The sequence below is a fragment of the Pelodiscus sinensis genome, chromosome 2 (genome assembly GCF_049634645.1).
Source record: "Pelodiscus sinensis isolate JC-2024 chromosome 2, ASM4963464v1, whole genome shotgun sequence".
NCBI classification, from domain to species: Eukaryota; Metazoa; Chordata; order Testudines; family Trionychidae; genus Pelodiscus; species Pelodiscus sinensis.
The window spans coordinates 236,813,484-236,834,250 of record NC_134712.1 but is presented as its reverse complement, the minus strand read 5'-3'; the positions used below and the strand labels follow the sequence as shown (position 1 = coordinate 236,834,250).

The 20,767-nt window shown below is 40.9% G+C and overlaps 1 protein-coding gene across 2 annotated transcripts; it reads left to right on the top strand.

The window, feature by feature from the left end:
- The first annotated feature begins 216 nt into the window (after positions 1-216).
- GTPBP4 (GTP binding protein 4) lies at positions 217-18,938 on the top strand. 2 transcript variants are annotated; one of them, XM_006111893.4, is made up of 17 exons: positions 217-556; positions 2,991-3,161; positions 4,452-4,555; positions 4,635-4,771; positions 7,333-7,433; positions 7,783-7,875; positions 8,708-8,899; positions 8,988-9,053; positions 9,715-9,804; positions 12,008-12,118; positions 13,422-13,499; positions 13,614-13,665; positions 14,173-14,273; positions 15,461-15,658; positions 16,121-16,186; positions 17,484-17,627; positions 18,764-18,938. In XM_006111893.4, exons 1-17 carry the CDS (start codon positions 509-511, stop codon positions 18,914-18,916), a joined length of 1,905 nt encoding a protein of 634 aa, XP_006111955.2. In that variant the 5' UTR covers positions 217-508; the 3' UTR covers positions 18,917-18,938. The 2 variants fall into 2 exon arrangements, with proteins under 2 accessions (XP_006111955.2, XP_075778828.1); XM_075922713.1 differs by lacking the exon at positions 217-556 and adding an exon at positions 647-906.
- Positions 18,939-20,767: the final 1,829 nt, after the last annotated feature.

The window sequence follows — 20,767 nt, the reverse complement described above, 5'->3', positions numbered from 1 at the left end:
TAGAACAGCAAAGTGGGACTCAAGGGTTAAAACATCTCGGGGCAGCTCCAGGCTTTACCCAAGCGCAGGTGCAGCCAGGCGGAGACCAGCAGCGCTGGCCTGGGGCAGGCAGCTGAAACCGGACCCATGCAACGGGGCACCTCAGCAGCGGGGCCAGGGTTAGTGTGCGCGGTTCCCAAGGGTTCCGTCCCGCGCGGACCGGTGGAGCCAGGCGCTGTGTGGAAGCAGCTGCGGCCCAGCAGGTCCGGCCAGGTGCAGCTGCTGCTTTCTGCGTCCCCGGCTTTGTCGCCCAGCCTCTGGCCCCTTTCGGGCGGGCTTCGTTCCTGGCCGCAGGGTGACGCCGCAGCGCAGTCCGCCACCGAAAGGGGGCGCTGTAAGCAAGGTGCGTGGCTAGCACAGGGCCGAGAGCGTCGCTCTTGTCACGGGCCGAAGAGCTCGTCGAAAGTCTCGCGAGACTGCACAGGGCTGTTCCGGACCCGGCTGACAGACACGCGTGGCGGTGGCGACCATGGCGCTCTACAACTTTAAGAAGATTATGGTGGTTCCCTCCGCCAAGGTGAAGCTTTTCTTCCGCACTCCCCTCCCCCCCCCATCAGCGCCGTCGCAGTGGTAGCGGCGGGGAGAGGGAGGCGCGCGCCCCGTGTCTCCTAACGGCCGCCGGGGAGCGGCGATGGCAGCTCGTGTTGAGCTGAAGCCAGGCCCGTGGGTGCCAGGCGCGACGCGCCGCCCCTAGCGCGCGGGACCTTCGCTGCGGCCTCGGGCCGCGTGCACTGGGGAGCGCGGCTGGGACGCGGGAGAGGTCCAGGGGACCGGCACAGACAGGCAGCAGCGGCCCCGCGGAGAGGGGGTCGGAATTGGGCGGCGAGTATGTGACCGGCACCTCTGCAGCTAACGCGAGGCGGTGAGGTCAGAGCCAGTTCCGCGAGTCCTGGACAAAACAAATAAACGGCTCCCTCCCCCCGCATTTCATGTTCAGTCAGAAGCGCATGGGGGAGGGGGGCAATGAAGCCTTTTATTGTGATCTAGTACTCGCCAGACTTGCACACTGAGGGTGCGTCTACACAGCAGTGTTACTCTGGAATAACACAGTGCACGTCTGCATTACAAGCCTCTATTTTGAAATAATGTCGAGCCGGAGGACTTCTTACCCCGGCTCCTGGAAACCCTCATTTCACCAGGAGTAAGGGAAGTTGAAGGAAGAGTGTTTGTCCTTTGACCTCCTGCTGTGGAGACAGCGCCAAAACCTGAATTAAGCTATTTTGACTTAAGCTACCCAATGGATGTAGCTCAAGTTACATTATTTAATTTGACTTTAGCCCTGATGCGTAGATGTACTTTGACAAGCCAGCGGAGAATTAGTTTTACAGATTTAGTTTTTAAACTGAGCCCCTCACTGCTACCCCATCAGTTGAGATCTAGCCCTGATACTAGACCTATAGCAGTGCCCTGAACTGTGAAGTAATGTAGGAAAAGGAGGCTGCCTCTTAAATAGTTTCTAATGTTTAAATAGTTGATGATAACAGTTGATGAAAGAATTAAAATGTCAGTTTACAAACTTGTGGATGGTGCATAAAACTGGAGGTCTGAACTTAATTTAAATGGAAGGACTTGTTTATCTATAATTAATGTGACGTGTTATCTTTTCTTTATTAATGCCTTTGAAGCTCCCATCGAATTTTTTCTCAAAAAAATTGATTTATCCTACACAGTGTGAAAAATTCTTAACTTCCACAACAGTGATATAAAGAGGATATGTTTTTATTTTTATTAGGGATGTGTTAGAATACATGGTTAAATGGTTAACCAATGAGCCTAGGCTCTTTGGTTAACCTTCATAGTTACAAGTAAATCCTACCACACCCCCTGCTGCCTCTGTACCACTGGGTGGTGGCATGGGCTGGACTGGGCGGGGGATGAGTAGACAGGCCCTGGTGCTTATGGAGAGCTGCCTGCCTGCTCGCTCTCATGCTGCTGCCTTTGTATCAGAGGCAGCAGTGTGAGTATGGGGGGAGCCGGGTGCTGGTAAGCTCAGAGAGTCTCTAGCATGGGGGTCTCCAACCTTTTTAAGTGTGAGATCATTTTTTGAATTTAAGTGCAATCCAGGATCTACTTCAAACCCAAACACCCTTGCCCTGCCTCCTTCCTGCCCCTTCTCCAAGGCCCCACCCTGCTCACTCCATCCTTCCTCCCCCATCCTCACTCACTTCTATCAGGCTGGGTGCAGGAGGAGTTCAGGGTTGGGGTTTGGAATGTAGGCTCCAGTTGGGCACCGCTTACCACAGGTGGCTTCTGGGTGGTGGTGCAGGAGGCTAAGGAAGGCTAACGCGTACCCTAGCCTTGCACCACTCCCAAAAGCAGCCAGCAAACTCATCCCAAGTCCTATTGTGCCCCCTTCTCTGCTCTCTGGAGATAGGATACAGGGTGGGAGAGGGGGCACCTTGACATCAGCGCCCCTCTTCTCCCTCCCCTGCCCTGCACAGCAAGCAGGAGTCTCCCAGGGGTGAGGGCAGGAGCAGCTGAAAGGGGCAGACAAAGTGCCGGCACTTGACAGCCTCCTGGCCAAACCAGTCAGGATCACCCATCAAAGGTTCCAAGATCTACCAATACATCCTGATCTACTGGTTGGTGACCACTGCTCTAGCAGCAGCACAAGAAGAGGGAAGGGGGTAGGTGGCTCCTGGTGCACACCGGCTCCTGCAGAGCCGCCTCCCCTCCCGCGTGTAAAAGTGTAACCTCTGAAAATTTCAGCACTTACATGTTTGCCAAAAAACTTCCCACTTTTTAACATGCAATTTTTATCAACCTAATTGTAGGTAAAAGTTTGATTTGATAAATGAACTGTGTACTGATTCTTTTAATAACAGCATGGGTGTCCTTTTTAAAAGGCTTAACTGCTCTGTTTTCTGAATAATTTTAATATTAGAATATGTGTGTACTAAGCAATAAGTAACACATTTTTTCCTGATAAATGTACTTTTCTTTAACTGCAGGACTTCATAGATCTAACGTTGTCAAAGACTCAGCGAAAGACTCCAACAGTCATTCATAAGCATTATCAAATCCACCGCATTCGACAGTTTTATATGAGAAAAGTTAAATACACCCAGCAAAATTACCATGACAGGCTCACCCAGATCTTAACAGATTTCCCAAAATTAGATGTAAGTGACTTTGGCAAACGATAAGTGAAAGAAAATGTACCTTAAATTCACCTGTTTATTGCTATGACGTAAATTGTGATCTTGTGAAGTTTTGTTGGCTAAGCAAAATCAGGGTGACTTGCTACTTGCATAGGAGACTTTGCAAGAAAAATTTGTATCTGTAGGAAGAGGTATTGAAAACTCAAGTGTCACTTTCTTTTTGACTAAAGTTTTGAGTTAGTGTTACAGTAGGATTTTAGGGTGATGTGAATTCCCAAGAAAAAGTGTTCTAGATGAGAGGTAACAACAAAGTCTTAACTACTTTTGGTGATTAAAGCTTCCACAGTGCTTTTTCCAGGAATCAGAGTTTGAGTACTAACTTCTAGATAAATTTATAGAAACTGCAGTTGAATGATGGGTAAAGAAATATAGCCCATTACAGGACCTTGTGACCTCCTATTTCTAAGTGAAAGGCTAGTAGATTTTGTGTGCTTCAGCTCTTCAGGAGGATGGCGGGGAGGCTGGAGCACCAGCTCGGGCACTTCTTTTTAATATGCCTAGTATGCATATGGATCTGACAGTATGTAATGCAGAAAAGGGACCGTAGTTTGTGTGTTTTTTACTGACTCTATTTCTAATGGCTTTGTAATTCTCCATTACAAAATTCTAAAGTACCTCCATATTTGCTTAACTAGTTTGGTATCTATGCCATGAGGTAAAATTTCTAAAAATAAAGCATGTAGTTAGGTAAAATATTCTCTCTGATTCTTTTACATAGAAATGAAGGGATGTGTTGTAGACTCTCTTAAAAAAAATTGATATGAAGAAGATACACTCCTCATTCTGAAGGGTTTATGCATGTTTGAAAAATTGTCTGCAGAAAGAGAGATCAATCTTTGAGAACTTAGGGTAGCATTGTGAAAGAGAGGACTTACTTTGGTGTATACCCACAATGGTGGAAGTATTTTCTAAGAAAGGCTGACACCGCACAATATGCTTGCAATCTGCTCCTCTATACAATATTGTCTTTAATTTTGTTCTTTAAGAAAAACAATTCTTACAAAGAAAAAGGCAGAATTATAGTTTACGCTCTGGGAAATACAAAGCAGGAAATCAAAGTTATTGAGAAAACATTCAAATTTATGAATAAACAAATTGTTAGGGAATGTCACATGGTCTTGTGTATTTATCAACTGTACAACTAGTTTCTTGTTTCTGTGAAAAAGTTGAAATCAGTAGTAAGAAGTCTTTATATTCATAAAAGAAAACATTGAAAAAAGGTTTTGATTAACTTACTTTATGCTTTTTTAGGATATCCATCCCTTTTATGCAGATTTGATGAATGTTCTCTATGACAAAGATCATTACAAGCTGGCCCTAGGACAGATTAATATTGCCAAAAATCTGATTGACAAGTAAGATACCTTAATTTATGTTTCTGTGGCTTTTTTTTGTAATAACAACAGATTAACCTTTTCTTTTCTCCTGCAATAGTGTTGCTAAAGATTATGTGCGTCTGATGAAATATGGCGATTCCCTTTATCGGTGCAAACAATTGAAACGGGCAGCTCTGGGACGTATGTGTACAATTATCAAAAGGCAGAAACAAAGTTTAGAATATTTGGAACAAGGTATGTATTGCAAATATGGTAAAATGAAGCATATTGAAAGGAGAATTTACAGACATATGCCTGAAGACTTTTTACCAATTATTGTTATAAATAACACCTCAAGGTACTTTAACTGATGAAAGAAGTTTCAGGAAAAGCCATCTTTTTTCTTTTTCATTTATTTTTTGAAATTGTCCACATTTTGTGGCTATCTAAGTTTTGCTATTTCAGATATTGACTCTCTTGCGTGTCAAGAAGAGAGGGAAAACATTTTTTAAAATAAGGAAAATACAGTTACCACAGATAATTGGTGCAGGAGCCTTGGAAAGATGAAGTACCTTGAAGTATTCTTGTTTCCAAAACTAACTAGATTTCTTATTTGCAGTGTTGTAGGCTTGTTGATCCCAGGATATTAGAAAGACAAGGTGCATGAGGTGGTATCTTTTGTTGGTGAGTGAGACTAGCATTTGAGCTTAGTTAGAGCTCTTCTTCAGGTCTAGGATAGGTACGCCGTGTCATAGCTAAATGCAAAGTTGAACAGATCATTTAGCATGATAATCCCCTGAAATGCGTTAACTATGCATGCTAAACAAACTGTTCCATCTCTTATTTTGCTGAGACTGTCTGAATATATTCTAGAAATGTCAACATGTAGTCAACTACATAATTAACAGATAAGCCTGGGCTTATTGGTTAATCCTATTGACTAAATGCACCCTCACCCTTGCCTTGTCAGAGGCAGCAAAGGAAGGGAAGGCAGGAGCTGGCTTTTAAGCTGCTTCCCATGGGCTTTGGATCCTGTGGGCCACCTCCTCACTCCAGCCCCATGCGGCTGCCTCTGACAGGCAGCAACGTGGAGGTTGTGGGGGGGCAGGCAGGAACCAGTACATGCGGGAAGCTGGCTTCCAAGACAGCTGCCCACGCATATTGGCTCCCACAGAGCAGCTTCCTCCCCACCCCTACTGTGCTGCTGCCTCTCTATCAGCAGGGGTGTGTGGATCAGGTGGTAGCCATATGCGTGGGGAGCCGGCTCCTGAGAGCCTACCCCAACCTGCTGCCTCCATTAGACACAGCAGTGTGTGGGGGAGCAGGGGAGGCTGCTCCGTGGGGTGTTGGGTGCAGCTCCTGTCCGTGGGGACGTTGGGTGCCGCAGCCGCTGCTCTGTGCTACTGCCTCTGTATCAGGGCACTAGCTACCGGCCCTGCCCTTGGAAGTATCCAATAGTCATGTAACCACTAAAATTTGATGCGGTTATGTGATTATTAAACTAACATCTCTAATACATTCCGAAACCTTCAAGAGAGCTCTGTGTAAGCTTGAAAGCTTATCTGTCTTACAAACAAATTATGGTCCAATAAAAGATACCTAACTCACCTTATCTCTCTTGATTTCTAGTTGATAGTAGGGATGTTAGATATCGATTAATTAAATAGTCAATTAAACTCATGAATTCCTATCAGTTACTCACCTGTTCTGTATCAGAGGCAGTAGTGCGGGGTGCCAGGCGGGAGCTGGTCCACGAGGGGAGTCAATTTAAAAACCAGCTCCCTTCGCAGACCAGCTGCCTGTCTCCGTGCACTGCTGCCTGTGATATAGAAGCAGCAGAGTGGGGTAAGCAGCAGCCCCTGTCCAGGGCGGGGGCTGAGCTCTCAGATCCGGCGCAAGCCAGAACTGAGCCAGGCTGCCTGCCTTCTTGGCTCCTAATATACTTTAAATGTAGAGCAGCAGCGGAGGTAAGGTCCCTCATCTGGGTAAGAGCCAGGACTGAGCTGGGCTGCTGGCCAGCCTGCTAAAAAAATTTACTGGCATGGGGGGAAATGTGTGTAGTCTATAGCATTTTTTCCCATTTATTAAGGCAATTTAGTGTATCACAAACTTTACCGGTGTGGAGAAGTCTTTCTCTCAGATTAAAAATTCTATTAATCTTTATAGAGATTAGCTTTTGCTTATCGGTTCTCTGTTAATCAACTACAGTATTACATCCTTAGTTGATAACCTTAAATATTGCATTTACTTTAATTACATTTTGTACAGTATGTTTTTCCTAGCATTTGATTTACTTTGACTAAATGATATAGGCCATCATTTATCTGTTTATCTGTATCAGTTCCCTCTGTCTAATTTAATAGAGGCAGAATAGTTTTATACATTCTCTCTAGTGCTTTCCCCCTATTGGTCACATTTAATTCAGGAGGGATGGGGTGTTAATTTATAGTATAACATTTACAAAAATCACACTTTATATTTAGGTTCTATTTATAAACAGATTATCCAGGGTTGTTAAATGTTTTCATAAATGGTTAATGGTTACAGACTTTAAACAATTTAAAGCACCTTCTACTGATGTACTTATAACTATAATATATTCAACTTGTTCTTGTAACATGCTTTATTAATGTTTAATACTTTATGAACCACTTGCAAATGGAAACTTAATGAAAAAATGTCTAAAATAAATGTGGTATCTGAATAAGATCAGAAGCTTTCCATCCATAAAGAAGGATATATTTCTTTCTGTTCTAGTACATATACACTTTATTTTATCCCACATGTAATTCAGTAAAGTTTTAACTTTCTTTTAGTGCGCCAACATTTGTCCCGTTTGCCAACTATTGATCCCAATACACGGACTCTTCTGTTGTGTGGTTACCCAAATGTTGGAAAATCGAGCTTTATAAATAAGGTTTGTGTGTTTGTAAAGTATATTACTTCAAAGTTTAAATAATTTGAAATATTGGGACTCTATTAGCTTGCAAGTTGAGGGATTTGGTGTGAATCTCAGGACTGTAGAAGGAAATGGAAAAACAGATTTATTTTTAAATCAGTTTAGTGCATCACAAACTTTACTGGTTTGGAGAAGACTTTTGCTCAGATTAAAAGTTGTATTAATCTTTATAGAAACTATTCAGAATAACCATTTTGGTACAGCAGATGAAATGCATTATAATTGATATGCTGCTGTCAGGTAAACAAGTTGCCTTAGTAAATGGAAAAAAAATCTTTATTTGGGGATTTTTTCTCTTGTTTTCAAGGTGACAAGAGCAGATGTGGAAGTGCAGCCTTATGCCTTTACAACAAAATCCCTCTTTGTGGGACACATGGATTATAGATATCTGCGCTGGCAGGTAAGAGCTATTGCTAACTTATCCCTGTTTTCCAACAGGAATCCTGCTGCTATTGAGAATAGCATTTTGCTTGCTGATGGCTGTTTCTAATGTACTGTATTTAGAGAACTGCTGTGTAAGATCTCTTCACAGAATGTGCTGAGTAAGGTCAGCTGTGAGAAGCTATTCTAAAAATCGAGATCCTGGGGTTTTTCAGTTCCTTGGAGGGACAGGGCACTTGAGTAATTCCACAGTAATAACAGAAAGTGATTCATCTCCAGACTGGATCAGATCCGGACAGGTCTCCCTCCCTTTGATTCAGTCCAAGTAAAAATGCATATAAACTACAGGCAGTCTTTTCCTTGTATTACTGTGGTAACCTTTTTTTTTTTTGTCTGACTACAAATTTAAGTACTCATTCTCTTATTTTAATACTAATGGCATGATTATTCAGTTTTCATATTCTTACTTGGATTGAATTCACAATCTAACAGCTGAAAGGAAGTTAGATGAATAGTTTTTATTGTTACCCCTGCTGGCCCAATTGGGTTATAGCTGTCCCAGTCTCCATCTCCAGCTGTGGTCATTCTGTCCTATAACTGTCCCTCCTGCCAGACCCCTCCCTTTCCATTTTATGAGAAACAGTTACATTCCTATTGTCCTGGCACAGCCAAACCCTTACCTTGCTCTAAGCTATGATAAGAGGAAGCTGCATACCAATTTTGGTGCTTCTAGCTCATATCCGTTTAGGAAGAGTTCTTGAACAAATGGACTCTCAGACACACACACAAACTCTCTCAAATATATAGTAGAATATTAACATAATTAACTCTTACCTTAATTTAAATTTTAGGTGGTAGATACCCCTGGTATTTTGGATCATCCTTTGGAAGAGAGGAATACCATTGAGATGCAGGCTATAACAGCGCTTGCACATCTTCGTGCTGCTGTGCTTTATGTAATGGATGTGTCTGAGCAGTGTGGGCATAGTCTGGAGGAACAGCTGGAACTCTTCAAAAATATTAAGCCGCTATTTGCTAATAAGGTAGATCTGATTTACAAGATTAGTCAAATCTGACTTTTAACAATGTGAAACAGTAAGCTGATAATATTTTTTACTTCCTTTCTTTTAGCCTCTTATTATTGTAGTGAACAAGTGTGATGTGAAAAGAATTTCTGAACTTCCAGAAGAAAATCAGGTTAGAAGGCCCTTTTTTTCCACAAATTACAAAAGCCTTCTACACATCTGTCATGGAATAATTTACAGTGTGCATCAGTGAACTCCTTTGTATAACTTGTTAATTGGATAGTTTAATAACTTGATGAAGAGTAAGTGGGTCTTTAGGTCTTGATTTGTGTTTTCAAAAAAATCATGAATACTTACTATGTTTTCTGTGTATTTACATGTGCGTGATTCGTCCGATTTTTCACAAGTGCAAAGCACCCATAACTCCTGTTGATCTCATAGCTAGTAAGGCCTGAAGAGTCATCTGATCTGAACTCTTGCATAACACAAACGAAAGAATCTCACCTGACAGTTTGCGTAGAGACAGCGGAGTACTGGTGTGGAGCACATGGTCTTGATTGTATGAGTGGGAGTTATGGGTGAAGCAGTATCTGCACATACTTTTTTCATATGCATACAGGTTATCCTCATATTCACAAGTTCTGAACATCCATCTAATGTATGTGTTTTCTGTTAGTTACTTATTACTGTAGTTTCTCTTTAGGAGATCATCAGTTAATACAATTGTTCAATCTCAGAACAGATAGAAGAAATTATTTATTTTGAGATAAGGCTAGAAGTTTGACTTGGCAAAAGATGAAAACTGATCTTCATTTTTGTGTGCTGTTTTTCAGAAAATGTTTGAATATTTAGAAACAGAAGGATTTCCTGTAGTAGAGACAAGCACTCTAACGGAAGAAGGTGTGATTAAAGTTAAAACAGAAGTGAGTTTTTTCTTTCACTTATGCAAATCTTGCTCCAAATTGGTATCTACCTTTAGATTTATAAATACAGATTGACCCTCCCCAATCAAGGTCCAGCAGCATCTGTGGTCCAGAAAGAAGGACCATAGATGTTGCTGTACAAGAGAGCCCTGGAGACGAGGAGCATGAGTCAGCTGGGAATCCTGCAAGTGCGGGGAAGCCCCAGCTGGGCTAGCAGGGGCTGGTCCTGCCGTGGTTGGGTAAGTTCAGCCCTGAGGATCCCCAGACCGGGGAGCTACTGTTGTGGCTGAAAGGAATCCCCAGTCCTAGCCGGAAACCCCAGTGGCAGCAAGGTTGGCACCAGCTGAGAGGAATACCCGGTCCTGTCCTAGAACCCAGGCGACAGCTGAGCTGGCAGCGGGTGTGGGGACTACCCAGCTGGCATTCCCGGTGGAAGCAGGGCCAGCAGTGGCTGGGGGGATCCCAGGCAAGATCGGAGCCAGAGGCAGCTAGAGGGAATCCCTGGCCCAGAGCCCCAGTGGCAGCAGGGCCAGCGGAAAGCCCCGGCCTGGAAGGGAACTCTGTCAGAGGGGTTATCAGGGTCTGGGGATTATCCCAGCCCAGGGAGGCTGACCCTGGCAGCCCCGGCATGGGGCCAGCAGCGGGGAGGGAAGCCCAGGCTCCAGGATGCCTACAGCACAGAGGAACTGTGATGTCCCCTGGTCCCCGCCATGGTTTGGGGACCGCTCAGGTCACAAGGGTGCCGGACCAGGGAGGTCCAACTTGTAGTAAAGTAGCAGACTGGTGCTCTAGCTTGAGACAGATATAGCAGCTTTTCCTGTGTATCTGAGGAACTATAGTGATAGAAATGTTGCCGTGTTAGTCTGGGGTAGCTGAAGCAAAATGCAGGACAATGTAGCACTTTAAAGACTAACAAGATGGTTTATTAGATGATGAGCTTTCGTGGGCCATGGAACTATGACATTCAAATGTGGATGTTTTTGGGTCTGTCCTTAGTGAGATACTGACAGATGAGCAAAATTGTTTGTTGCTTTCAGTGATGTGAATAAATGGAGATGACACAAGCAAGCAGGATTTTTACTTCTGAATTATTTATTATAGAGTTATGGTTAATGAAACAGCTTTGAAAACTACTGCATTTTTCTGAGGATCCCATGCGGATGATAGTTACATGCCTTATCACAGTCTCTAATAGTGCAGTAGAAGTAAAATAGAGTGTACATCACAAAATCTAAAATTGCAGAAGACACTATGCACATTACAATGGAAATCCTGCATCCTGATTTAAAATGGATTAAGGAGGCACTGTTTGAAAAATATGGAATCATTGGTTAGATTTACAGAAGTTCGGTGCAGTGCCTTTAATCCTGTTGGAATTGCTTCTCCACTGTCTTTAGAAATTAATCTAACTTGTAAAGATGCTTGTAAAAATGCTGTTTGGTCATTTCTTAGACTAGTGTGTGTCTAGCTAGACAGAAATAATACACAAGGAAATTCTACCTACTTTGAAATCTTGCCCCATCAGCGTGTCTTTTTAGTTAGTACGGATATAAAACAAGATAATAATTATTTTGGCCATGATTGTGCTTTGGGCAAGCAGAAGAATTGTTCTGTGCTTAAAACAACACTCTCTTTAGAAATGACAGACTAGCTAAAGCTTAGTTTTGAAAAGGTCTTGTGTATTCCTAGAAATAAATCTGAAGACAGTTTGGTTTTTTTGGGAACCATTTATGGATAGTTACCAGACATTACTCACATGTTACATTGGAAACTATTTTCAAACTCCATATCCAAGATGGGACAAATATGGTAACCAGATACTTAACTATAATTTATCACACATACTTGGCATGATTTTCAAATTTCTTTAAACTATTGGAGTACATTAAGACACAGACTTCACTGAGGTTTTTATTTATTCTGTAAGCCTCTGTTCTGATTTATCTTTCTGTATTTCTTGTAGAGTCTTATTGTAGGAGAACTGGTTCCCATTTAGTTATAGCTGAAATATTAATATTGTTATCTAACCATGCTTGAATTTGTTTTAAACTCAATACAAATATTTTGGGGGGTGAGGGGAAAACAGTGATTTACATGGGATTTGAACCTGTGTCCTTTGGTGAATACCCAGTGCATTAAATCACTCTATTAGGATGTCTTCTCTCCCTCCACTGACAATCAACACCACTTTGTACATTTTTAGGCCTGTGATAGACTATTGTCCCATCGTGTTGATACCAAAATGAAAGGTAATAAAGTGAATGAAGTGCTGAACCGTCTACATTTAGCTGTACCAACAAAGAGAGATAACAAGGTAGGTTATTACAATTTTTGAGATTTTTCCGTAGTTTTAAATTAGCAAAGAAGGATTTTCAATGTTGAGATTCATTTTGCTGGAATCCTGGGAATTCAGGATCTCATTTCATGTGCTGGCATAGTCAGTGTGACATAATACAGGGTACAATCTGGACTGATGGATAGCTGTGTCCCTTCAGTTCTCACATTCTGCTTTGCTGTAAGACAAACCACTCGTTTGTCCCCATCCAGCTTTCAGCATGTAAATTGTTCCCAGCCACCCGTTAACTAGGGCAACACCCGCAAACTGGCAGTACCAGACTTTCCCCCAGAAATGTTTATTTTGTACTGCCCAGCATCATCCTGGACAATACAAGTTCATGTAAAGTTCATCACTTCATTGGTAGAAAATTATATGTACTGGTTCAGATAAAACAATAGAAGAGTTAGCTACAGAAAGATAGATTTTTAGTGATTACAAGTAATGAGGCATAAGTCATAATTGGTTACAGAGGAATAAAAGGTAGATCCCAATTAACTCCTATCTTAAGCTAAATGAATTCAAAGCAAAAGTTTTCTCACCACATGCTTCTCAGTCTTACTATTTAGGTTCCTTTCATCCAGTCCTCCTCCCCCAGTTCAGAGTTAATTTCCTTGTTCTTCAGATGGCATTGATGCCATGAGTAGAGATGAAGGAGGAGATCATTTGGGATGTTCTCTTTCCCCATTTTTTTTTCTTTTCCCTACTCTTTGAGAGTCCTCTTCTGCTGAGATTCAAAAGACAGGAATTCTTTGGGATGGAATTTCCAACTCTTTTTTTTGCCAAGATGTAAATTTCTTTCTCACCATTTTTCTTGACAAAGAATGGCCATTTAACTAGGTATAGTCCATTTAATTTTATTAACATCTGGCTGAGGCATCCATTTGTCTTTTGACTTTGAGGAACCAGTTTGTGTCTTTTCTAAACTTGTAATATATATGAGTAATGTTTATACAGTGTTAATCTTCTAACCTTTATATATATATAAAATATTGTCAGACATATTTTACCAGGACAAAATGATCAGCACATAGAATGAGTCATCCAAATGAGTCATCACAAGGCATATTTTGTACGAAATGCATTATAGCTTTTTGTAAAAAGATGAGCAGACTGTCTCTATTTGTTAAGATAATTGAAAACTTTTTCTTATGGAAAAACATATAGTAACAATGTTTTATTTGCTTTACAGAACATTTTGAATTTGCACGCGCGTGTGTCTGTGTGTATTTTAAAAGTTTAGCTTTTGTGTTTGTGATCATGTTTATTGTATTATTTTCAGGAAAGGCCTCCTTTCATTCCCGAGGGAGCAATAACACGTAAAAAACGCATGGAAGTAGATGCACCTAAGAAGAAGAGAGTAAGTAGCTTACAGAGCAGATTTGACAACCTAGAACTGAGGAATAATTAGTGATATTTTTTTTAAAGCAATCATTGATAAGCAGAATATTTATTTGTACATATGTCTTTTCAGGAGAGAGATCTTGAAATGGAAATGGGAGATGATTATGTTTTGGATCTTCAGAGTAAGTGTTACTCAAGTCACAGTGTTATTATTTTAAAAAGTGAAATTGGGATGAAATTATATCTTTCTGTGTTTCACAGCAGAAAACCTTATTGCAAGTATTTCTGTCTTAAGTGTCCTTGCTGATGTTTTAGGGAATTCTGCAAGACTTTCTCATTCCAAACTTGTAAAATTGGCTTTCTGCTCTCCCTGGTATTGTGATATCATTTGGAGTGTCTTCCAGTTTGTAGAATTACTGAAACAGAATGAATGGCTTGATGTCTTATCTCTTCTGTTTCCTTTGTTTTGCTTGGACGTAACTGATACATAATCTTTGTCTAATGGAAAACGATTGATTTGTGGAGAGAATAATTTAGTGTGTTCTTTTTCACTTATGTTGTTATTGCTCATTATTTATGGGTCACGTTTGTATTTTTTTGTTATGATGCAAATGTTGTCTGTCATGGGAGATTTTTCTGTAAAATATTTCACAAGTGTTGATTAATTTTTGCTTAACTACTTTTTTTAGAATACTGGGATCTAATGAATTCATCTGAAAAATATGACAAGATACCTGAGATCTGGGAAGGACATAATATAGCTGATTATATTGATCCAGATATCATGAAGGTGAGCTTTACACTATTTGTTTTACACTGTTGAGGATATTCTCTTCTGTTTTCATTTAGTTTGTTTCTGTCTTCAAGAGGTACGAATCAACAGATCCATAAAACTTCAGTTTATTTCTCTTCTCATGTGCCTGCATTAGGGATGTAAACGTGTATTTGACTACTTGCATTCTCCCCTCCCCCACACCTCTGTATCAGAGGCAGCAAGGGGAGTGCTCTCCCCCCGGCAGCACTGACCCTATGGTGCCGCCTGCCCCCCTGATGTGTTTGCAGGAAGCCTGGGCCACTGCAGACAGTTGGATTTGGAACCTACCCCCACTGCGGTTCTGCATTTTAAAATGCTGAGCTCCAGCGGGGGTAGCTCCTGGACTTGGTTCGAGCTGGGACAGAGCGCCTTCCTTTATCGATTTAATCGTGTAGTTGATACAAATTGTATTGACTACACCAGGGGTTGGGATCCTAAGCCCTCCTCCCCTCCCCCCCCCCGCCGCCGCCCTCCCGGCTTGCCTGGATCTTGGTCCCTGAGGCTCAGGGCTCCCTCCCAGCATTGGGGAGCCCACATTGGCACTCCAGCCTCCCACCATTCCCTGTGGTACTGGAACACACAAAATTTAGTAGCCTGGGTCCGCCTAGGCTCTGGTGTGTGATGGGAATGTTGGGGGCCACATCAGTGAAGGTTTGGCTTTTTGTGTGGGGTTTTTTTGGCTTCTTACTTGAGTGTGGCCCCCGACTGATTTATTTTGTCTTGCCATCAGAATCAGTGTTGATCTGTTCTTCATTAAAAGATTTTAAATAAGGTTTATTAGAGAACTTGTGTTCCTTTCTCATGAACCAAGCTTATTTGCTTGCATGTAGGTTCTTTTGTTTTTAATGGTTTCTCTGAAGTGCTTTGTTACCTTAAGAATACAATAAGCTTGCATTAAAAAAACTGTGTGGTAACTGAAACTGTGGCAGTCACATTGTTAGCCCTCTCGGGGAAAAATGCAAGCAGCATAGACAGCTTGAGTCTGCTAGTTAGGACTGTGCAGGTTGGAGATACCCTGATCATATGGGAGTGAGAGGCAATGGCTGGGGAGCTGGAAGCCCAAGAGTTGGGACCTTTCATAGGGTCATCGAGGGGAAATACAAGTGCCGTTTGTCTTGAAATGTGATACAAACAACCTTCATTTGATCTCTTCATATTTTAAGAAACTGGAAGAGTTAGAGAAAGAGGAAGAACTGAGGCAAGTTGCTGGAGAATATGATAGTGAACCAGAAAGCGAAGATGAGGAAATGATGGAAATCAGACAACTGGCCCAACAGATTCGAGAAAAAAAGAAACTAAAAATTCTGGAATCCAAGGAAAAAGACACTCAGGGTCCAAAAATGCCTAGGACAGCTAAAAAGGCAAGTATAAAATACCTTCAATAATATAATCTTGTTCGTTGCAGTGCTAAGCAAATGGCAAATTATTTCATTCATAGGTGAGATTTCAGTTATAAGATGCTACCGATCAATGTAGCACTTTTCCTGGGCCCCCTTCCCTTTCCAAAAAGAAGTTCTAAGAGTGCCATTTTAAAAAAACTCTTACTGGCCCAGGTTAGAATTTTGCCAATTATGGGTGTGTAATTATGGTGAAAGATTGGGATTTTATGCATGTTGAGAAGAGAAGGAAATATTTATGTAACAAGTTGATTTAAACAACAATCTTTGGCAGTGATAAGTGCATGATAAATTTGTTTTTCACATGACTGTGAAGTTTGTGCATATGTTCATATTTGTAAGTATAATATAAACACAGACGTTTTGTTTAAGAAAACATGGAATCACCTTTTTAAAAGAAGCATTCTCTTAATTATTTTTGGCTAGGTCCAACGGAAGGTACTAGAGAAGGAGATGAGCAGTCTTGGTCTTGACATGGCTGGTAAAGATGAAGTAAGACTTTTGTTAATCAAATATTACAAGTGTATGTCTGAAGAGTGAGGATTTGAAAATCCCATTGGAGTTGAGTGTTGAACTCCTTTGGATGCCTTTGAAAATCCCCCTAAAATGTCAGTTACATCTACAGTTGATAAACCGAGTTAACATGACGATTCATTTGTGTGGATATGCAAATATCCTGTTGTTGCTTTCTAGAACATTTATGCCAGATTAAGTTATGTTATGCTATTTAGTTTGAAAAGATTTCTTTACCATTTTTTTTTTTCAGAATGATTTCCTTGTATTAGCACCATTGTTTTATGCCTTGTATTGGCACCATTGTTTTATGATTTTCTTGTATTAGCACCATTGTTTTATGCCTCATGTTGATTTGGGTGGGATTCCAGTTCTCCAGAATGAGCTAAACGTACCAGAATTAACTTTGGGGGCACAGAATCAGAGTAACAATTTTTAGAATAAACAACGAGGAGTCCTGCAGCACCTTAGAGACTAGCAGATGTATCAGGGCATAAGCTTTTGTAGGCAATACCCACTTCATCAGATGAATTGGAGTGGAGTTTACAGAGGCAGGGATATATATAAGGACAACAAAAGAAAGGAAGATGGTTGTGTAAATGAGCCCAATCAGCTGAGGGTGGAAGTGGTTCATTCACAGCAGCTGATGTGGAAACATGGACATCAAGAGAGGGGGAAATTGCCTTGGTAATGCATTAACCAGTTACTATCTTTATTCGGTCATAAATCTTAATCTTACTAATTGTCTGTAGAGCCCACAATCCAGATTTATTTAGTAGTGATGTTTCCCATTGGCCTGCTATCTCACTAAGACTCTATAAGGGGAGGAACCTAAGACATGTGGAGTAATGAAGGTCTTTATGATTTTTTAAAGTTTTTTGTGCTTTATCTTATTTTTAAAAAAACCTACTAGTAGAGTTACCTGTGTGAGCTGAATTTTGTATATATTTGTTAATGTTATCCTCTTCCTCAAAAGTTTGGGTGTAGAAAGCTCTAGACAGTACTATTTTAAGGGAATCAGGATGAAAATGTTGAATAAGTGATACTAAGTATATTTTGGTGGTGTTTTGCATAAGGATTTTTCAAAGACAGCAGAGGACTTCGATCAGTAGTGGACTTACAGCACTCTCAGTTCTTCCTCATTAAGCTGACTACAGCAAGCCACAGGCTGTCTTTTGACTAGAATGTTTTTTAATATTGTATCTGAAGTAGACTATAGCATCTCTAATGCTTCTGTTTTCTCTCAAATAATCTTAAGTCATGTTGTGAATTTCAGGCACATTATGCAGTCCAGATAAGAAGAGCCAGGAGCGTTACTAGGAAACGTAAACGTGAAGAATCCGAACCCCCTAAATCTGCAGCACGCAGTCGCAGTTCTTCTCGGCCACCACGTGATCTTTCTGGTCTGCGAGATGCAAAGGTTTGTTTCAGTTAATTTGAGTGATCTAAACTTTACAGAAAAAAACAACAAATGGTCTGGTAGCACTTTATAGACTAACAAAACATGTAGATGGTATGAGCTGTCGTGGGCACAGCTCACTTCTTCAGATGACCGGAGTTATGAGTTTGGGTTGCGTACACCCGAAATAAATAGAAGAAGGGAAGGGGAGGAAAGAAAAAAGGAGGGGGATGGGAGACAGAGCATTAGTAAGTATCTGAAGATTGGATAGTTAAGCCGAAGCAGATAAAAATCAAAGTCAATAGATAGACTCCCATGTGAAGGAAGGATACGTCTATTGACTTTGATTTTTATCTAATTCAGTTTAACTATCCAATCTTCAGATATTTACTGATGCTCTGTCTCCCACTCCTCTCCCTTTTTCTTCCCTCCTCTTCCCCTCTCCTATTTATTTCGGGTGTTTCACATGCATGGTCACATTTACAGATGTCGTTAATAGAATGTAGTTGAGGCTTTCCTAAGTGAGCAAAGCTTCAAATGATCTTCAGTGATACTTTGCTCTGGTTCTGTTTCAGTGTATATTTTGTGGAGTGGGAGAATGTCTGCTCTTCGTGATATAAATATTTATCTAATCCCTTGCACACACTGAAAAATGAAAACATATTAAAGATAAACCATAATACAAAACAGTTTAAAAATGTCTTTCTCCAAACACTCTTAGTAATACTCAGAATTTAGTATTTTTTTAGGCATCTGAGAAAGAAAGCACTCTAAATTGAAATGGAATTCTTTATTAACTTGACATATCTTGACACTTAAATCCTGTCTATAAATATTTAAATTCCCAAAGATCCAATTAAGTCAGTCTTAATGTATTTGGGAATAGGATGCTTGCCTGAGTTTTTCCTTACAAAAGGAATTTCTAACTGAAAAAAAAATATTGGAAAGGAGATTTGTTTCCACATTGTTACTTTTTTCTTACATGTGACCTTGAAAACCCTGTTTCTAAATGTGGTTTGTGCTGGGCCTTTGCTTTGATATCTCCTTCCTGATGTTGTATAATTTTCTAGACCTTTAAATAGAATTTTGTTTCAGGTTTCTTGCAGAGGAGAAGATTGAAATAATCTCCTTTAAATATTGTTTTTTGTTTCAAATAGATGGTGAAGAAAGTTAAGACTATCATGAAGAATTCTCAAAAGAAAATGAATCGCCTGGGCAAGAAAGGAGAGGCAGATAGGCATGTGTTTGACCTTAAACCCAAACATTTACTGTCAGGCAAAAGAAAATCTGGTACAACGCAAAGAAGATAAAACCTTTTTCTGAATTAAAACACTTTGTTGTTCTGTTTTTTTTCTAATACGTTAGCTTGTTTAGTCCGGAAACAAAAATAATTATTGAAGAAATGCAGAAACCTTTCATTGGTAACTATTTAGATCTAACTTTAAAAAGGGATAGTTTGACATTTTGGTTTCTAAGTCCACAATGGGTTAATATGACTGTCACTACCAAAAAAAAAAGTTTTGGATGGACATCAGATTGACATCAATCTAGATGAACCATCTGAATAACTGCAGAAGGTCAGGATAGTAAATGCAAATAGACTTGGAATATATTGTCTTAAGACCATAACTAGAAACTTAGTATTAGAATGGTCAGTTGAAATGATCTTAAGGATATTTTACTCAACAGTGATGCAAAAAATACATAATGAACAATAATAAAATAAATAGTAATAATTAGCATTGTGTCATGCACACAGTGTTTTCAGCGCATGCAAAGTTGGAGTTTTAATAGTTTACATTAAAAAAATCCAGTGCTATAGAGCATTTACTTTTTCTATAATCTTGGCTACAACATTTGCTTATCTCTGTACCTAATTGCACATGGCTTGTTTATAAACAAAAAATAGGCAATATTTGTGCTTTAATAAATCAATAGGATCTGTTACCTTTGTTCTCAGCTCAAAAGCTGCTTGTTTCATTCACTGTTAGTGCATTTAATTTAATTTAATTTCCAGGCAGTCCCCGGGTTACATCAATCCGACTTACGTCGGATCCCTAGTTACAAACGGGGGGGGTGTGTGCCTCCCCTACTGTCGCCGCCTCTGGCGGCACGGGGGGTGCTTCCCCCCAGCAGACCAGGGAGCTGTGGAGCTAGCGCCCCCCCCCCCCCCCCCAGCAGACCAGGGAGACGCGGAGCGGCTTTTCTCGCTGCGGAGGACGCGGGTCTGCTGGGGGGAATAAGACACCAGCCAAAAGGGGGCACTCCAGAGCGGAAAAATTAATTTCCTAGGGATCAGCAGGCAGTGAGACCCATTGTGTTACAGTCCCCACCCTGGGAGCAACAGCTCTTTCCCTCTTCAGCACTAGAGCTGCAAGTATCTTGTTAGCGTCACGTGAAATTAACAAGTCCCTTCCAGCCTGGCAGCGGTGAAGCTGAAAAATTACCCAGTGGTGTGGGTGGGCAAGAATGGGGAGGAGCAGGACAGAAGGGAAGAGGTGATGAGCCCCAACCCCACACCCTGGCTGGAGCGGAGCAGGGTAAGCCCCAAGGGGATGGGTCTGGTTGCAAAATGGGTGAGTGGACAATGAGGACCCACTTGTGGCTAAACTCCTGTTCCCAACACAGAATTTTTCTTTAAAATTAATCCTGTGGATAAATTCACACACACACTTCACAGGAAGGGATTTCCATTTTCTGCTCAGCAGAATACAACAACAGCTTTGATTGTATCAATATTTCACTGTGCTCTCCAATGACTATTGATTACACTTAATACCCATTTCACTGAACCATCTATAGCAAATTCTATTTGGAACAGTAATATGCATTGAATAAACTTTTTAGTTATAAAAAACAAAGATTCTGACTATTAAATGAATAACTGGGATCTTTCAGGTACCCCAAAAGGAAGATTTGGATATAGCACGAAACACTGAAACTTATGATCAATTTTTAATTAAAATATCAACCAAAAAAACCTTCATATCAAAACAGTATGTGTTTTTCTTAGAATAAGGAAGTTGTATGAGAATCAGGGTCTTTTCCACCTAACTCCAGCTCCCCATCCCTCCCCCCAAAATATGTACCAGTTCTGACTTACATACAAATTCAACTTAAGAACAAGCCTACAGTCCGTATCTTGTACGTAACCTGGGGAC